Source organism: Apium graveolens, chromosome 9, assembly GCF_009905375.1.
Source record: "Apium graveolens cultivar Ventura chromosome 9, ASM990537v1, whole genome shotgun sequence".
In the NCBI taxonomy this organism is placed as follows: domain Eukaryota; kingdom Viridiplantae; phylum Streptophyta; class Magnoliopsida; order Apiales; family Apiaceae; genus Apium; species Apium graveolens.
The window spans coordinates 4441744-4461377 of NC_133655.1; the positions used below are offsets into that span (position 1 = coordinate 4441744).

At 36.9% G+C, this 19634-nt stretch overlaps 2 protein-coding genes across 2 annotated transcripts; one reads left to right on the forward strand and one right to left on the reverse strand.

The window, feature by feature from the left end:
* The first annotated feature begins 7527 nt into the window (after nt 1-7527).
* LOC141686896 (cytochrome c biogenesis protein CCS1, chloroplastic) lies at nt 7528-11869 on the forward strand. Its single transcript, XM_074491989.1, has 8 exons — nt 7528-8002; nt 9010-9229; nt 9317-9428; nt 9969-10241; nt 10336-10604; nt 10730-10886; nt 11002-11085; nt 11349-11869. Exons 1-8 carry the CDS (start codon nt 7603-7605, stop codon nt 11481-11483), a joined length of 1650 nt encoding a protein of 549 aa, XP_074348090.1. The 5' UTR covers nt 7528-7602; the 3' UTR covers nt 11484-11869.
* Nucleotides 11870-12080: 211 nt separating this feature from the next.
* LOC141683793 (4-hydroxy-3-methylbut-2-enyl diphosphate reductase, chloroplastic-like) lies at nt 12081-16391 on the reverse strand. Its single transcript, XM_074488559.1, has 10 exons — nt 16047-16391; nt 15311-15507; nt 13957-14136; nt 13721-13852; nt 13532-13606; nt 13349-13454; nt 13170-13264; nt 12834-13019; nt 12639-12725; nt 12081-12404 (listed from the first exon to the last, which is right to left on the reverse strand). The coding sequence occupies exons 1-10, from the start codon at nt 16300-16302 to the stop codon at nt 12339-12341; spliced, it is 1380 nt and encodes a 459-aa protein (XP_074344660.1). The 5' UTR covers nt 16303-16391; the 3' UTR covers nt 12081-12338.
* Nucleotides 16392-19634: the final 3243 nt, after the last annotated feature.

Genomic DNA, 19634 nt, shown 5'->3' on the forward strand with positions numbered 1-19634 from the left:
CATGGAACCCCCAAAAACTGTCAAGGATGTTCAGAAACTCACAGGAAGGGTTGATGCGCTAGGACGATTCATCTCCAAGTCAGGAGACAAGTGCTTGTCATTCTTCAAGTCATTAAAGAACATTAAAGACTTTGTATGGAGTGAGGAAAATCAGAAGGCATTTGAAGAGTTAAAGAAGTATATGGGCCAGGCCCCGTTGTTGGCCAAGCCAGTTCTGGGTGAAGTTTTATTCTTGTACTTGGCTGTTTCAGAAAGCGCCTTGAGCGCGGTGTTGGTTAAGGAGGAACTGAAAGTCCAGAAACCCGTATACTATGTCAGCAAAATTTTGCATGGTGCTGAGTTGAATTATTCAGCCATTGAGAAATTCGCTTTAGCCTTGGTGATGGCTTCAAGAAAGCTGTGTCCTTATTTTCAAGCTCACCGAATTGAAGTGCTAACAAATCAGCCACTGAGAAATATCATTCACAGTCCCAAGGCAAGTGGGAGACTAATTAAGTGGGCAATAGAGTTGGGAGAGTTCGATCTCAAGTATAAGCCACGTATGGCCATAAAAGCCCAGGCACTAGCTGACTTCGTGGTGGAATGTACCATACCCAACCAAGAAGTCGGGGGGCAGGAAGATACCACACCTCAAGACAAGGGAGTCGACAATGGGGACAAGGAGAAAGAATATTGGGTTCTCTATTTTGATGGAGCATCAAAAACAAATTCCAGTGGAGCAGGGTTGGTTTTGCAAAGCCCTGATGGATTCTTAATTGAGTATGCCATGAAGCTAGACTTCCCAACCACAAATAATGAGGCAGAGTATGAAGCCCTGATTGCTGGCCTTGGTCTAGCTGGGACACTTAGAGTCAAAAACTTAAAGGTCCGTGGAGACTCGAAGTTGATCATATCCCAGGTAAAGGGAGAATTTGAAGCAAGGGATGATACGATGGCAAAGTATGTTCGCCTAGTAAGGGCTGTGATGACCCAATTTAATGAATGCCATGTTGAACACATTCCAAGGGAAGAAAATGCTAAAGCAGATGCGCTATCAAAGTTTGCTTCATCTGAGATTGAAGAAAGTTCAGGAAGTGTGTACTTCCGTGTTTTGAAGACACGAAGCATAGATGTTAAGCTTGTGGCTCCCGTAGGCTTGGGGACGTCATGGATTGATCCCATCAAGGCTCACATTCAGACCGGTTGGTTGCCAAGCGATACAATTGAGGCACGGAAGTTAACTGTTCGAGCACTAAGGTACTCTTTGATAGATGGGATTCTATATAAAAGATCTTTCGTGGTTCCTTACTTGAGGTGTCTCAGGCCCGATGAGGCACGCTTGGCTCTTGAGGAAGTGCATGAAGGCATTTGCGGGCAACACTTGGGGGGCAGGGCCTTGGCTCATAAGATAACTCGTTTAGGCTTCTATTGGCCAGAAATGATGGCTGATGCCAAAGAATATGTAAAGAAGTGTGATCGTTGTCAGAAGCATGCACCAGTCGCCAGACAACCCCCCGAGATGCTGACCTCTATCAACTCACCTATTCCCTTTGCTATGTGGGGGATGGATATTCTAGGGCCTTTTCCTATGGCCACAGCACAAAGGAAGTTTCTGATTGTAGCCATTGATTATTTCACCAAGTGGATCGAAGCCAAACCTTTGGCCAAAATCACAACTAAGCAGGTTGCACAATTCCTGTGGGAAAATATTATGTGCCGATATGGAATTCCCCGTATCCTCGTCACTGACAATGGAACGCAATTCAACAATGAGGAATTCAAGAAGTATTGTGAAGAAAATGAAATTGAGTTACGATTCACCTCTGTGGCTCACCCGCAAGCCAATGGGCAAGCGGAAGTAGCAAATCGGATAATCCTGGATGGACTAAAGAAGAGGATCGAAAAGTCGAGAAATAATTGGGTAGATGAGATACTTCCCATATTATGGGCTTATAGGACTACCTGTAGAGTCACGACAGATGCAACTCCTTTCATGTTGGCATATGGGGCGGAAGCAGTAGTTCATGTGGAGATATCACATTCCTCTCCAAGGATTCAGGCTTTCGATGAGAAAGAAAATGAGGAAGGGCAGAGATTAGCCCTGGATTTAATTGATGAAGTGCGAGATAAAGCACATGCAAAGATAGTAGAATATCAGAAAAAAGCTTCATTCTACTATAACTTAAGGGTTAAAGAAAGGTTTTTTAAACAAGGCGATCTAGTCTTGAGGAAGATAGAAGCATCTGGTGTAGGACAAAAAGGGAAGCTTGCCCTAAATTGGGAAGGGCCGTACAGAGTCAAGAGTGTTCAAGGTAGAGGAACCTACAAGCTCGAGACTATGGATGGTTTTGAAGTCCCGAGGACCTGGCACGCACAAAACCTGAAGGTTTACTACGTGTAAGATAGGCGAAGTACGATTCTCACTTGTCATTGTGACAAGTAGGCTTAAAAGCACCTGGAAGCTTTGCTTGCATAGGATTTTATATTCCAGTAGAATTTACATTGTCTAGTAATTATTGATTAGGGTCGAACCCATGCTATGTAAGGTTTTGAAAAACCAGACTTCAAACTGAAGAAATCGAAATTATTTCAACCTATGGATGTTTGAGTTGTGATAACACTGGTGTGGCCAATTAGTTCAAGCTTGAATGCATATTAAAGTATCAGAAAGATAAAGGAGAAAAATGCGAATAAGGAAAGAAGCATATAAAATAACCCCGGAGGGTAATAAGATCTGATACAAACAAAAGTCCAGACATAAATTAAGGATCAAATTACAGAATAGAAAAACTACTCCTCCATGTGGGAGCCTTCATTCTCTTTCTCCTTATCAGCGCCTTCAGCGTCCTTCGCAGGAGAAGCGGGAGGAGAAGCAGTGTTAGGATCCAAGATGCGATCATCTGGCTGAGGGGAGTTAAAGAGGGCATCTATGCTGTCCTCCGACTCAGCCTGCTCAGGACTTATAAAGTCCTTAGGGTCGACTAAGCCCGGGTACTTCTCAGAAACCGCCTTCACGGCCGCGTCCCATCCCTGAGTAAACTGTAGGGAATAAAGACCCTCATCATGAATCTCCATGAGATTCTTAAACTTGTCAGAATCCATGTAGTCATCGATGAGCTTATCCTTATCGCTCCTAAGTTTCACCAGCTCGGAATGAGCCTGAGCCAGCTCCTCTTTCTTCGTGTCCAGCTTCTTCTCCAGGACCTTGGCTCTCTCCTCCCATTTCTTCATCTCTTTCTCAAACCCATCTGAGTTACCCTTCCAGGACCTAGCCTGATGAAGGGCCGCCTGGAAGTAGGTATTACTCTGCAAAGAAATATGTATGAGTTAGCACAAGTTCGTTGGAATACAAGAAAGTTGGGATTCAAAGAAGGAGAGAAAGAAAATTACCGCAGCTTGGGCTTGAGAACCCAGAAGCTCAATAGTCTCAATATCACTCCCCGTAACAATGTCAGTAAAGTCATGGGGAGTGACGGAGTGATAAGACCAATCTTTAGCGTGTTTGGTGGATCCAACCACCGTATCGCTCCTCCTGAAGCCCCAGTTAGGCCTGAAGGAATGTGCCTTAAGTGGAGGATCCACATCGTCCCCCAGCTCGACCACCGGGACGTGGGGCTTAAGAAAAGAAGGACCGTCAGGTTTGCTCCTAGGGTCCCTGTTTAGCTTGGCCCTTTTCTGACGGCCTGACTCCCCCTCCTTAGGCCTGTTAACATTATTGATGGCCTCGCAAGCTGAAAGGAAAAGTAGAAGGAACATTAAAATCCAGAAAAAAAAGAAAAAGTGCGATTAAAGAGAAGGAAAAATAATTACGCAGGTATAAATTTACCCTTATCACTGGCCTGGGAGAGACCAACTTTCTTCAAGGAAAACTCCTCTAAAAGGGTCCAGGTATCCGTTTTCCCATCATCTGAAATTAAGGCCTGGTAGGCCACCTACTCCTCATCAGTCAATCTGATACTACCAGGACTACCATCTGATACCTTGCAAAATGGCCTACGGAAGAGTGTGGCCCAATCACCCCCAGCCCAGGTCAGCCTCACAAACTCATCCCTCCATTTAGGGTTGTTCTCGACTATAGAGTTACTATCAAAGATATGGGGAACTTTGGGTCGTTGGCGAATTAAAACCCATCCCGGTTGACTCATGGAGCTATTATAGAATTGGAAAACTTTCCTAAAGACAGCTACGGAAAGAGGGAAGTTATTCCTGAGACAAAGGACCATAAAACAGATAATATTCCTCCAGGCGTTGGGAGGGAGTTGACAAGGGTTGATTTGTACATCGGCTAATAAACGGGGAATAAATTCGTGGAATGGGAACCTAAGACCTGCGGTCAGGGCTCCTCGATAAATGAACAGGGTATCCCCCTCCCAATTACAAGTCCTATCCCCAGGGGCGGCTGGAGTGATCCTAAGGTGGGGTGGAAGTCTGTACAGGGTGTTCATAGACTCTATTCTACCATCTAACTCATGAAAAGTGTTACCATGATTATACGAATCTAACTCAGATAGAGAAGGATATTCATCACCTCTCGAGTTAATCATGTCAATGAGAGAAGTATATGGAGATTGAATTTGAATGTTTGTACCTCTCTTAGAGACATTCATCTTCTGCAAACGAGCCAAGTCGCGGTCCGCCATTGATATACTTCGTTTAAAAGCTTGAAACCCAGAAATACTTGAGAATGGTGGAGCTACGGTGGCTGTGTGCTCGCCGGAAATCGCCTACTCAAAGGGAGAACTCTAGAGAAGTTTGTAGAAGAAAATGAGAAATGAGAAGTGAAGTGAGGATTCTCACTTCACACTACACTTATATAGGCGAAAAGCTCGGAATACGAGGCGTTTCTAGGCCCATTTAGCCAGGCCCAACCTAAAAGCCCGTCTACTAGAAATATCAGGAATAATCTAGAAGCTCATATGGAAAATGAATGGTCAAAAATCGACCAGAGTTTTAAACTGGATCGATCGGAGTCCTGATCGATACAAAAGAGAATCCTGATCGATATATTATTCGAACAGAAGGGAAGAAATCCCTTAAATCCGATCAGAGTCCTGATCGATACAAAAGAGAATCCTGGTCGATATATTATTCGAACAGAAGGGAAGAAATCCCCTAAGATCGATCAGAGTCCTGATCGATACCAAAGAGAATCCTGGTCGATATATTATTCGAACAGGAGGGAAGAAATCCCCTAAGATCGATCAGAGTCCTGATCGACACAGAAGAAAATCCTGATCGATATTCCATTCGATCAGAATGATAGAAAATCACTTAATTCGATCAGAGTCCTGATCGAAATCGATCAGGAATCCTGATCGATTAAGCACGTATAACAGTCGACTAGGGTGTCACTTTGAAGATCAATTCGATCAGAACCCTGATCGAAATCGATCAGGAATCCTGTCGACCAGAGTGTAAGATCCTGAGTTAATTCGATCAGGATCCTGATCGAAATCGAGCAGGAATTCTGATCGATTTGGCTAAATCCTGATCAATTTCTTCTGCATCCTAATCAATTTTGTATGCATTTTAAACCAGAAATTACGGATAAATCCAGAAAATTGCGGATAAATCCAGAAAATTACGGATAAATCCAGAAAATTACGGATAAATCCAGAAAATTGCGGATAAATCCAGAAAATTACGGATAAATCCAGAAAATTGCGGATAACTCCAGAAAATTGCGGATAAATCCAGAAAATTACGGATAAATCCCAGAAGTTAAGGGAAAATCCTAGAAAATTAGGGATAAATCCCAGAAATTAAGGGAAAATTCCAGAAGTTAAGGATAAATCCCAGAAATTAAGGGAAAAATCCGGAAATTAAGGAATAAATCCAGAAATTAAGGATAAATCCCAGAAATTAAGGGAAAATTCCAGAAATTAAGGATAAATCCCAGAAATTAAGGGAAAAATCCAGAAATTAAGGGAAAAATCCAGAAATTAAGGATAAATCCCAGAAAAATAAGGAAAAATCCCAGAAAAATTAGGGAAAATCCCAGAAAAATTAGGGAAAAATCCAGAAATTAGGGAAAAATCCCGGAAATAAGGGAAAAATTCCTGGAAATCAAAATAATTCCTAAATAAAAGGAAAAATTCGTTGTAAACGTGTAGGTCGCTCCACACTTTACGGAAAAACGAAACCCTGTAAGGGAACAAATAGACTTAACTTCTGCGAAACCTATTCAATGTTTCCCAAAAGTTGGGGGGCAAATGATAGGGATAAATAAATTATGATTGTATAATTAAATACTGCATTAATTGTACAAGTTGTGGGCTGCTAGGCCCAATAAAAAGATATATGAAACTCAGACCAGAAAGGTTAAGCCTGATGGACCAGATCAGGCCTGGTGGAATAAAAAAGGCCCAAAAGCCCTGATTATTAATTAATTTCGTAATTAATTAATAAGGGAAAAATCAGCTATTGAGAAGAGTCCCGATAAGGATATAAATCCTTATAGATTAGCCTCAAGGGGACCTAAAAGGATAAGGGATCAGCTTCCTACTTCCTAGGACTCCTAAGTCTATCCTAATTCAGAGGCTTGTCCACCAAGTCTCCTATACCAAGTCCAAATCAAGGACTCCCACATCTATATAAGGGGTCTCACCCCCACCAATCAGAACTACGTTTTTTGACTTGATACTTGGCAATCAGCAAGGTACGTAGGCATCTTGTTAAGGCAGATTGAGTCACGAAACACAAGAGCAGTCAAATCGAGCCTCGAAGCTCACGTTCCTTAGTATTAAATACAGCAATTATATATAGTAGTTTTAATCCGTAACATCATTATTATAACAAAATTCCATTAGAATTACAATTTATCATATACATTGAATTTAACTTATCATATTTTTCAAAAAAATTAACCAAACTTCTTTTTTAGTTTTTTTAGATTATTCAATTTTTTTTGAATTTCTTAGATTTTGTTTTTGATTTGTTTTGGAATTTTTTTCAAAATTTTGGGTGATTTTTTTTAAAATTTTAATTTTTTTTGTGAATATTACAGATTTTTTACAATTTTTTTTTTAAAGATTTCGGATTCTTTAAATTTTGTTCATAATATATATTAAGTATTTCTTTTCAAAATTTTTTGTTAAATAGTTAACATAGCAAACTGAGTATGGCCAATTTCAAAGTTTATAATTGATGGGTGATTCGTTTGAAAGATATTTTCACCTAATTGAAAGTTATTTATCATTTCATTTAAATATAAGAAATTATTATATTTTACATCACTTAAATTTGGTCAAAAATAAATTTTATCTATTTATTTTAAGAAATTGAGGTTTGCATCTCCTTGCAATCTGATCCAAGTTGTGTCAAAATTTGTCAATATTTTTTACCCAAATTATTGTTTTCAAAAATATATATATAAATTATTATCAAATAAAAAAGATGAAATATATTATAAGAGTCTACGAGATAACAATTAGGGATGTTGAATCAAATTTTAAAATAAGGAATGCTAGTTACAATTTATAAAAATAGATATATAAAATTGAGTTTTGGCCATTAAATATAAAATGCAACTCTCTCTAAAAGTGAGTTAAAAACTTAAAATATCTGTAAAAGGATATAACATCTCTCTGCCTCAGAACTAGAAGATAGAGCTTCATCTCATCAATGGAAACTCTAGCTCTCAGTCTCAACATCACACACACTTCCATGTATCTATCTTCATCAATATCACAAACCCATCTCATTAAATCACCTTTCTTTCCCATCAAAACCACAAAAAATATCAACTTTTTAACACTAAAAGTTTCTTGCAAGCTCACTAAAGCCTCTAAAGAATCTGTAAAAACCAAGAACTTGATCAAAGGGCCTGATGATAAGGCACCATTGTTGTCAGAGAAGAGTAGTGTTAGCTCAGAGAGTGATGATTTTGAGAGAAAAGTTGGCAAGAAAAAGACTAGTGGAGAAATGGTGGTGAAGAGATACTCGAAAAAGGTGTTGTCTGTTTTGTCTAATTTGTCTTTGGCTATTGGAGAAATGTTCACCATTGCTGGCTTGATGGCTATAGGTATGTGCATTTTGGTGATTGTGAGTTGGGTTTTTGTTTTGGACTTGTTATGTTGGTTTAAGGCAGATAATTTCGAGTTTCGGGTCGTGTTCGTTTTGGTAAATGTTTTTTTTAAGTCTTGTTAAAGGAACATTATTTTGTAAACTAGTTTTAGGATAAAAATGGCACATATATGCAAATTAAATAAACTGACTTATTTTACATGGAGTGCTCAATAATATTTTAACTAAGAAAGTAAATATTACTTCTATGTATGTTTAACTATCTTTAGATTACCTAAAAGAATAAAAACTAAAATTTTACTAATGTTTACTGCAAGTCTGCAACAGCATACTAAAATAAGATGATACTGGTAAGATGTTAATGTTTGCTGCAAGAAGTTTGTTTGTGTTATATTTATTATAGTCATGGATTTCGCTTTATTGTTCTTTCTAATAATTGGTAGATATTATAAAGAAAGAAGAGCAAACCTCCATTGTTTCATAAATGTAGAATGAATTAGAATAAACATGTAACATAGTTACACAGAATGCTCACAGGCTTTTCGGTACTAATGGTATCTGGTAGGGGCTAAACTAAAGGACCAAACAAGTTTTGTTCTTGGACGGGGTATAAAGCAGGCCCTCCAGAACTACTTGGAGCAATTGAAAAGTATTGAAATAAGTTACTATCATTAAAAAAATCCTACCCCCCTGTAACAAAGAATGTGAAATAATGTCGAGTTCAGGTCTTAGGTTAAAAAATCGGCAGTTTTTTTTCTGAATAAAGGTGACTGAAGAGTAACATCAACTAAAAACCCCAATTGACTATATAGAGCCGGTAAATGAGAGTTCTGTTGATTGCAAAGTACGTTACGATGAGCAAACTTACATTCCTGAATATTTTAAATTCAATTAAAACATTTGGTGGAATTAATGTCGCATAATGTGATGGTAGGCAATCTAGGTTTTGTTAACTGTTGCAAGTGCTCCAATAGTTTGGATCTAAGTTTCTCTTTGATTTTGCAGGAACATTCATTGATCAAGGTGAGGCACCAGGTTATTATGTCCAAAGGTATCCTGAAGAGAACCCTGTCTTTGGGTTCTTGACGTGGCGATGGATTCTCCCTCTTGGCTTTGACCACATGTTCACATCTCCAATTTTCCTTGGAATTTTGGCTCTACTTGGAGCATCTCTAATGGCATGCACATCTACAACCCAAATCCCCATTGTTAAGGTAGCAAGAAGGTCTGGCTTGATTTAAGAATTTCGTAACCTTTAAAACAAGAAGATGATTGAAGTTGATTCTCTATTTAACGTAACTCTATCTTGCAGGTGGTCTTTCGTACATTCACCTGATAAAATTAAAAAGCAGGAATTCTCAGACACTCTGCCCAGTGCCTCAGTTCAAGATTTAGGTGTCATATTAATGGGGGCTGGATATGAGGTTAATAATTTACAATGCAAACTTATCTTCGATTTATCTTTTTCTCTTATCCATTCAGTTTTTCCCTACTTCCCATGTAGGAACACAGTAGGTCCCAACATTTTTCATTAGATTCTGAGAGAAACTATCATATGCTTAATGCAACTATTGTAACACCCCTTTTTTTGGTATATAAGTTAGAGCATCACTTCCAAGTGCACAACCAAATTTTGATTTTCCGGGGCTTCTAAATTACCTAAGTTGTTTCATTTGGGCCTTACCACTTTGGGCTTATATGTGATTAGAATTCAGGATTAGATCTAATTCTGATTAAGGCCCTGATTTTGACCCGGGTTGTCACACTAGTTCTCCTAAATCCTACTTTTAACAATGCATCCTGCTTTTAATAATGTGTTCATTACGGAATGTCATATAGCTCAAGTAAAACATGAACCAATACAAGTATGGAGTTCGTCTTGGTTTTGATTAATTTTTCCGATAATAGAATGTTCCGACCATTCTGATTTCTAAGATTAATTGTGCTTTTCTTTTCTTATGTAGGTATTCCTAAAAGGGCCGTCCTTGTATGCTTTTAAGGGTCTGGCTGGACGGTTTGCTCCAATTGGAGTACATTTTGCATTGCTATTAATAATGGCTGGTGGAACCCTTAGTGCAGCAGGGAGCTTTAGAGGATCTGTAACAGTTCCACAGGGTCTCAACTTTGTGGCCGGAGATGTTCTGGAACCAAGTGGATTTCTATCTACTCCTTCAGATGCTTTTAGTACCGAGGTTCATGTCAACAAGTTCTACATGGAATATTATGATAGTGGAGAGGTGTGCAGCCTTTGAAGGGACCACGCGAAAGCTTTTTTTAGGTTTGTTCTATCTATTTATTTATTCTTTTCTCATCACGTGATTAATGTTTCAGGTTTCTCAGTTTTACACTGATCTTTCACTATATGACCTTGAGGGTAAGGAGGTATTGAGGAAAACAATCAAAGTAAATGATCCTCTAAGGTATGGTGGGATCACTATATATCAGACAGATTGGAGTATTTCTGCACTACAAGTACTCAAAGATGACGAGGGCCCTTTTAATTTGGCTATGGCACCTTTACAAATGAATGGAGGCGACAAGAAGCTCTATGGAACTATTTTACCTGTTGGAAGTGTTGATTCGCCAAATGTCAAGGGAATGTATGCATGCATAAGACCTTTTATTCTAGTTCTAGTATTAATTGATTTACAAGGTTTATACTCTTTTTCATTCGATATGATTTTCCCTCATTCTGAAGATGTCCTCAATTTTCGGTTTAAAACAGATCTATGCTTGCTCGTGATCTCCAGTCAGTTGTCCTTTATGATCAAGAAGGCAAATTTGCAGGAATTCGACGACCAAGTTCTAAGCTTCCAATCGAGATCGATGGCTCAAAAATTGTTGTATTAGATGCAATAGGTAGCAGTGGACTGAACTTGAAGGTAAAGGACATGACAAGTCCATCAGAAAACGCCTACAAAAACTATTACAATTTCTGTTTCGAAGTGCATTTCTGTCCCCTTTCAGTAAGGTAATTGAATGTTAATTGTATTACAGACTGACCCTGGAGTACCGGTTGTCTATGCTGGATTTGGAGCTCTAATGCTCACAACTTGCATCAGTTTTCTATCTCATTCACAGGTCAAATTTCTTCTTCATATTTTTAATTTGTCTGCCCTCTGTTCTATTAAATTAATAGTTAAAAGTAAATATATAAATTTTTTGTCAAGGTCCAGAAAATTGTCAGGTTGTTTTCTTTTACTTCATTTTTTTTGTTATTGTAAAGGACTAAAGGTCATCCCTAGGTTAGATTTTTCAAATGCACTTTAAAGGCATTCCTCATATCTGAATCTGTTACCTGATCATCACATTTTTTCTCTGCTATTCTCCAAAAAAAAATAAAGATATGGGCATTACAAGATGGGACATCAGTAGTTGTCGGAGGCAAGACTAATCGAGCAAAGGCCGAATTCCCTGATGCAATTAATCGCTTACTCGATCAAGTGCCGGAAATAGTTGCATCTACGCAGTTTAAGTAATGAGATACCAACTGGTAAGCATCAGGAAGGGCACACATTGCACTTTTTGTTAGAGAAGAATGATAGAAAAAGCGGAACACCATTTTTAAAGAGTCTGATCCGCGAGAGCAACAGAAGAAACAGGATACAAGTAAGATTGAGCAGCCTATGATTTAAAAGCGAGACTACATATATTTTGGTTGTAGATTTTTTACTTCAGAGTCTTTAGTAGGTTATATGGATTTTCCAGGTGAGTAGTGGTTTCTTTGTTACAGTTGTATTGTACATGTTGTAAAGAAAAGTATAGATGACAAATTTGAGAATAAATTATACATAAATATCATGAAAACAATGTAAAATTGTTCCTGAGATGAATAGTAAAAGAGTTCTATTAAGTTTGTTAACCAGTACTTGGTTAAATTTGTGTTTGATCTATACTTCTTAGACTTGAAAGAATCACTGTATGTTGGTAATATTCTTTTGACATGAAATTCATCTTTTGCAGCAGCTTCAATCTATTGAGCAAGTTTTTGTTCAAAATGGGACATGAATGTCTTATGAAATGATATAGATAAATTTCTTGCAATTACTTTAATATTGAAAGGAAGAATCTGAATCTCCAATCAAGTAATTTTCTGCAACTTTTGTCTAATGCTGAATATCTTACACAACAGACATTTCAGGAGTAATGATCTTTACATTCCAGAAACTATATCGAGTACACATTGATGCGTGAAATAACAGATCGTAAAAAGCTATGCTGTGTATCATATATCTAGAAGTGTTATCTAGTTACAGAAGATGCAGATCTTTCATTCTAGTTTCCACCATCTCAACTTGTGATACAGATGTTTGTATTAAGCATGAAACCATAGTCTAGGCCATTTGCAGGGCTTCTTCGCGTTTAATGTCAAATACCCTGATAAGTGCATCTTCGACAACCTGATCAAGTCCATTTAGATACAGTTATCGGGAATAAATGTCAATCTCTAATAGTTTATACTAGCTACAATGTTTGCAATATGCATGTAAATTGTTAAAATTGAAATTTCTTTTCTGCCAAAACTTTGAATTTTAAGCCACAAGGAACAAGCAAAAGGAGTTGGTAGTAACTAGCAAAATCAAATTTATAACTCCAGAAAAAATAGTTATGCAATCAACCATTAGTGAGTTTACCTTGTCAGGAGTAGATGCACCAGAAGTTACACCAATTGTGATAGGACCCTCTGGTAGCCAGTTTTCTTTCTCGACCAGCTCGCCGTGCTGTTAGAATAAAACCACATGAAATCAAATAATCATTAGAAATCTCTGTCAATTACTGCAAATTCTTTTAAAGGAACAAAAACCGGGGAGTAATTTGCTCAGACTTACCAATAGCTTGTGACTTATTCTGTTTCCAGGACCAATTCTCTTCTCGCTGTCAATCCAATATGATGGGATTCCACGTTCCTCTGCAATTTCTTGTAAATGCGATGTGTTGCTTGAGTTCCATCCCCCGACCACTAACATAAGATCAATTTTTTCATCCACCAGTTTATACATGGCATCTTGCCTCTCCTACATTAATTTTGGTATGTGATGAACTTAAATGAATGACACAAATATTGGAATATGTGGCAAAGTGCAGGAGAGAGTGGCACATAACATTTTCAAACTTTTTAAATCTGCAAGTAATATGCAAAAATCCTTGGTAAAGAGGTTAATTACTTGTGTGGCATCACAAATAGTATTGAAACTCATGAAGTGGTTGTTGACATTTTCAACTCCAAATTTTCGCATCATAGTCCTCTCGATTAATTTCCCTGTATTTTCAGAATGCTAAAAATATCATTTGAAGGTAATAGATAAACAAATGGTACTATGATTGAAACTAAAACAGAACTTACCAATTTCTTCTGTTTCTCCCTTAAGCATGGTAGTTTGATTGGCAATTCCGAGTTTCACAAGGTCAGTGTCCGGATCAAATCCCTTAGATAGAGCAAATTTAAATTTCTGAAAACAAATCGTGTCAAATTAGTGTATAAATTATTGAAACACTGAGGTAAATAATGAAGTTTTTATGCCTATACCTCCATGAAAGCTTCTTTGGTTGAGCTAGATCCGTCAAGTTTTCCTCCAAGAATGTAATCACATACATATGTTGCCTATTCAATAAAAAAAACAAAAAAGAAATTAAATCTTATCTAATTTCTGTAATGTCATCTGTCTATGATGAAAAAAAGAGAAAGGGTAACCGAAGTTATTCAAAATATGCATACTTCTGCCATGTTCTTCACAATGATATATGTCCCTGCAAAAGATGCAGTAGCTACGGTCTCCTCATGGGAATATTTACCATGGATAATGGAAGTATACTCTCCCTTCTTGTGCTTTTCAACAGTATTCCACACCTGTCTTGTGAACGCATATACTCATGAGAAGGGATGCACTAGAAATTTAAAAAAACAGGGGCAAGGGGATCATCTTAACCACGACCATTGCATGCAATTAGTACCTTAGAAACCCAGGGGCATGTAGTGTCAACTATCTGGACATTTTTGTCATTTAAGACCATCATTTCATCCACAGCGGCTCCAAAAGCAGGCAAAATCACAACATCACCCTTGTCAACAACATCAAATTGCTTCTTACCATCTGTGATTGGGATATCTTTAACTTCCATATCCTCTAACCGCTGAGATAACAAACACAGTCTTTTACTGAGCATTCTGAATAGTTGAAAATGTAAGGGTATAATTAAAAAAGAGAGATTGAACATAGAGATACCGCATTTTCCAAGTCCATATATTCTTAGATGCATAAATTTACCAGCAGACTCTTTGAAATGTGAACATTTAATATATTAATATTTAATAGTAACTAGTCAAGAAACAACAAAAAAAAGAAATCAACGAAAAAATATGTCCTCTTCATTCTCTTAGCCTCGATATAAAACACATTTTTTTACTTTAAGAAACACCATTCAACAGTGGCAAATTCATTGATTCATCAACCATTAAATTAATAAACGTTAAGTCGTTAAATCCTAAACCAGATTATTGGCCAAAACCACTATCAGGTACGTAACATTGCACTTTATTGGCTGGGTTTTTGGGACTACTGGTGCAACTTAGTAATGATCAGGAAGCAAAAAACTATAACTAGCTACTTGTAGGTGAGATCAAGTAATCCAAAAGAGCAGCCTTTACAAAAATACAAGTAAATTTCCAAGCAACCACTTTACAACAGAAACCTAAAATCAAATGCCACGAGACAAGATAGTGCAGATAAAAGCACAAATAGATAATGATTCCACCCTAACATGACAGTCAATGAAGCAACATCGACAGACGATGTAGTAGCAGAATTCATACATCTTGTGTTAACGCATATAATTTGTTTGAAAATGGAGGTAGATGATTCTTAAGTAAAACACTAAGAGATGAAGTGGAGTACCAAAAAGACCGCTCACCTTGACTAATAAACTACTTTGAAGTGGATATTCGTCAAAACTCATTTCCTCCATCCATCCAAACATATAAATATATTCATAAGAACTAGAAAATTAAGGGAAAGAATCCATTTTCCAAACTGCGTGATTAGCAAAACATGTGGTGGCACAACAAGATTGCACCTTCAAAAGTTATCTATCAATTTTATCTTAGCAATGATCAATTGTCTTTTTGCTATGCATTTATCAAACCTTATCCAGACCTTGCTGCTATGAGAATCTTGTGCAGTATGTACGACTTGCTATTATTTAACATTAGTCGATTATAAATAGCTACATCTATTCTTAAATTCAACCGAAAACAGCACAATTAACACACATACAAACTCAAAAATTCGGAAAGAACTAGGACTAATACCTTATTAACAGTTGGATTGTGTATGATTTCATTAGTAATCCAAATCTTATCATCCGGAAACTGTGTCCGAGCTTCATAAGCAATCTGAACAGCTCTTTCAACTCCCCAACAAAAACCATAAGACTCCGCTAATTTCACTCTCACATTTCCCCATGTATATTCAAATCCATTCTCCTTCAATATCTTAATTACATCACCTACAAATATCATTCCAATATCAAAAAAAAAAATCCATTCCATATTCACCTTAACACTGTTCTCACTTGAATGCGAGTCTATAAATAAATAAATCAATCAAATCAAATAAAATTGTTCTCACCTTAACGCGAGTCTTTAAATAAATAAATCAATCAAATCAAATAAAACTGTTCTCACCTGAACGCGAGTCTATAAATAAATAAATCAATCAAATCAAATAAAACTATTCTCACCTGAAGTCTATAAATAAAGTCAAATAACAACCTAAATATCATTTCAATATACAAATATCGGTATTTCTAGCTAAGAATCCGTATCTGGTGAGTTGTCAAAATTTTACTCCAAAATTTTAAAATTTTGAAGCACGGATTCTTAGCGTTTGCCCTTAGAAAATTTGTACAAATATTTGGTTTTACGCTAAAACTGGTCTCGCCTGAGCGCGAGCTAATACGAAAAAATCAAATAAACACAAACACTTAAACTTTTATCTTTATCGTACCCCGCAGCCGCTAGCCTTCGGCGTACAGGGTCCACTTACTGGTGTATTCACGGTTCATGAGCTCAAGAGTCTCTTCTTTACGTCCAAAACCTTTCCGATTATAATTATCACTTCTCGTCAAGTTCTTTCGAAACACTTTAGCATCAAACTCAGAGTCGATAGTTACTACCGGCGCTGGTGGCTCTCCGGCCTGGCAACGAACGGAACTCGGTTTCCGGGAGGTGGTGAGCTTGTTTTCCGGGGAGAACACGGCGGTGATGGCGGAGAAACGGCAGAGCTGAAGAGGAACTGCCATTGAAGTTGCTTTGATGAAGACAAGTGCGTAGGTTAGCGAGGGAGAGTTAATGTTGTTGTATGTGTGAAGGGAGATGATTGCGCCTGCTGCGTATTTTATCTTGTGTTTCAACTAGTTGTGTTGTGTACTAATGTCTTGTTGCCACGTGGAGAATATATGTCACATTTCTTTTAATAAATTTAACAAAAAAAATACTTTTTAGTATTTTAATATATATATATATATATATATATATATATTTAAAGCAAATTTCATTATCTTATAAGAAATTCAGCCGAGACAAATCCTTAATCGACTACGAAACACGGTTAGAAAAATAAATAACTCAACTTAATAATTAGCAGATTTATTTTCGAATCACTTAACATACTGAATATAAATATTTTTAAAATTAAAAATAAATTTACGTTCTCAAGAAATTCAGTCTACACCATCTTTTCTGATGTAACATCACATAATTAAACATGAACGTAATTTAAGCTTAGATCGGAGGTACAGATGTCCAATTATATTAACAAATTTCTGTCGTGAAATGTGAACTTTTGTGATTTTTAATTCTACCAATTAGATCCATTTTTATTTTCACTTTTTTGATAGAACGTGAATTACCATTAAAAAAGCAAGTGCTTTAAACTTAAACAAAAGCTAATGCTCTAAAACATTAAAAAAAAACTCAACCTCTTTATCAACTAAATACGCTAAAAGTTCTTCCAATGAACCCGAGAATCTCAACAGTGAGATGGGAACGAGCGGGTACGGATCACAACAGTATTATAGGATACTAGTATAGTCCTGAAATTTGATAGCTATTAGTCATAGAGAGATGTAGTTGAGAAATTCAGAGAGAGATTCATGAGAGAATAGGAATGAAAAAAACGGAATTTTGTTATTAAATTTTACATAACTTCTAAATGAATTACAAGCTCCTATTTATAGGAGAACTAAAATTGTTAAAGGGATGCATATATTATGTGTTTAATTTCAGAGATTAAGAAGTAGGAATAGAGATTTAGAGAGAGATGAGCAGAGAAATTTAGAGAGAGATTTAAGAAAGAATCGGGATGAGAAAAATAGAGTTTTGTTATTAAATTTCACATAACTTCTAAATGAATTATAAGCTCCTTTTTACAGGAGAACTAAACTCCCCTAACATTCCTTCCCCGTTCAAAAAGACTTGCCCTCAAGTCTATATTAAGCAATGAAAGAGTCCTTCCCTCAATTCTATGGACTGAATCTAATACAGTGACATCCTTGCTAAATACTTTACAGTCTCACAATACCATAATCTGCAGAATTATCGGCCAACCTCCAGTCACGTTTTTCAAATATAAATGCATCTCTTTGATGGCAGTGGATCTTGTTACGTCTCTGATTATGTCATGCAACTTGAAATATCCTGCAGTCCCGCCTTCAAGCAACAATAAAGCTGACTTGAGACTTTCAACCATCACTCGTACTCTTGTTTTTCTGCCCTCTGCAAGCTGCGAGCCTACTTCTAAATCAACTGGCTTGTCAATAAAATTGAACGCAGCTGCAAGTCCAAGTATAATAGAACACAACAACATACGCTGATTTGCATCTTCTGGCAAGTGAACAAAACTCAACTTCAAACAAGCATATTCTTCTGGCTCATTTTCCGCAACACGTACAACCTTGCAATCTTCAATTTTTCTAAATGCATCCTTCCACAAACTGGAAATCATGAATTCCAGTGCCTTACCACCCGCTTGGATAATGAGCGGTAAACTTGCGCATACTTGATGCACCAATGATTCATCCGAAAATCATTCAGTTTGTTCAGTACAAAGAGTATTCTTAAACATATCCAGAGCTTCTTCATCTTTTAGGTTTGTAACTTCAACAAGGTTCATTGCATTTGTTATTTATGCAATGAGATTTTGATCGAGATGTAAAGAAGATATTACAACCCTTCCAACTACTGCCATTATTCGGCCTTCTATGATCACTTTTGGAGCATGTCAACATAGTTTGTAGCCACCTATTTATTCAAACTTTCACTGCATTTTGTGGAAAGTCTCTTCTCCTATCTTTCAAGCATACAAAGAACAGGTGGAGAAATTCTATGACAGATAACACAAAGCCACTCAAACCAAAATCAACAGATGAAGCTTCAATAAGCACATCATTTTGGACATTTAATCCACATCCAATAATACTGCCACCAGTTTGAACAATGAACTCAAAGTCAGAGTTCTTCAAACCACCATTGTATTCCTGATTGAACTCTTTATTACAACCTCCCAACTCCTGATCATGATTTTTGACAAGGGCAACAACCCTTTTCTCCCTATCAACAGGATCATCTTCACCACCTATTTTATCGTCAATAATTATTTTCTCCACAATAAATCAGAACCCCTTTCAATTCCATCATCTTTAACAACTACTTCATACTCAAGAGCACATTGAACTCTATGATTTTCGAAAGAATCCTCCCAATTCTTGAACAATTTGTCTTCTACATCCAACCCAATTTCATCTCTATATTTTGAAACTAAGCAAAAGATAATATCAGTCCAATCCGCACCTTTCATTACTGACATATATATAGATATCCATTCCTTAGTTTTACCAACCATACATAAAAATGCTACCTCAAATTTTATACACCCTAAAATACTTACAACATTGTCGAATCCAAAGTCTAGGGTTAATGCCATCAAACTTAGGAGTTTCGAGTTTAGGAACAGACCCACTTGTTGAATCGAATCTTGATTTGGCAATGTTTCTCCGAGATTTTTTACTCGTTCGCAGACTCTTGATTTCAGAGAGCATTTGTTCAAATTTGTTACTCCACCCTTCATGTTCTGGATTATGAGTTTCCATCTTTCAATCAAACAGTTGATGGGCAGTTGTTGATATAGAAGATTAGAGATGATACTCTTGATGAAAAAACACTCAAATGGCGTAATTAGCACCAAGAAAGAATGGCTCTGATATCATTGTTACAGGATACTAGTATAGTCCTGTAATTTGATAGCTATTAGTCATAGAGAGATGTAGTTGAGAAATTCAGAGAGAGATTCAAGAGAGAATAGGAATGAAAAAAACGGAATTTTGTTATTAAATTTTACATAACTTCTAAATGAATTACAAGCTCCTATTTATAGGAGAACTAAAATTGTTAAAGGGATGCATATATTCTGTGTTTAATTTCAGAGATTAAGAAGTAGGAATAGAGATTTAGAGAGAGATGAGCAGAGAAATTTAGAGAGAGATTTAAGAAAGAATCGGGATGAGAAAAATAGAGTTTTGTTATTAAATTTCACATAACTTCTAAATGAATTATAAGCTCCTTTTTACAGGAGAAC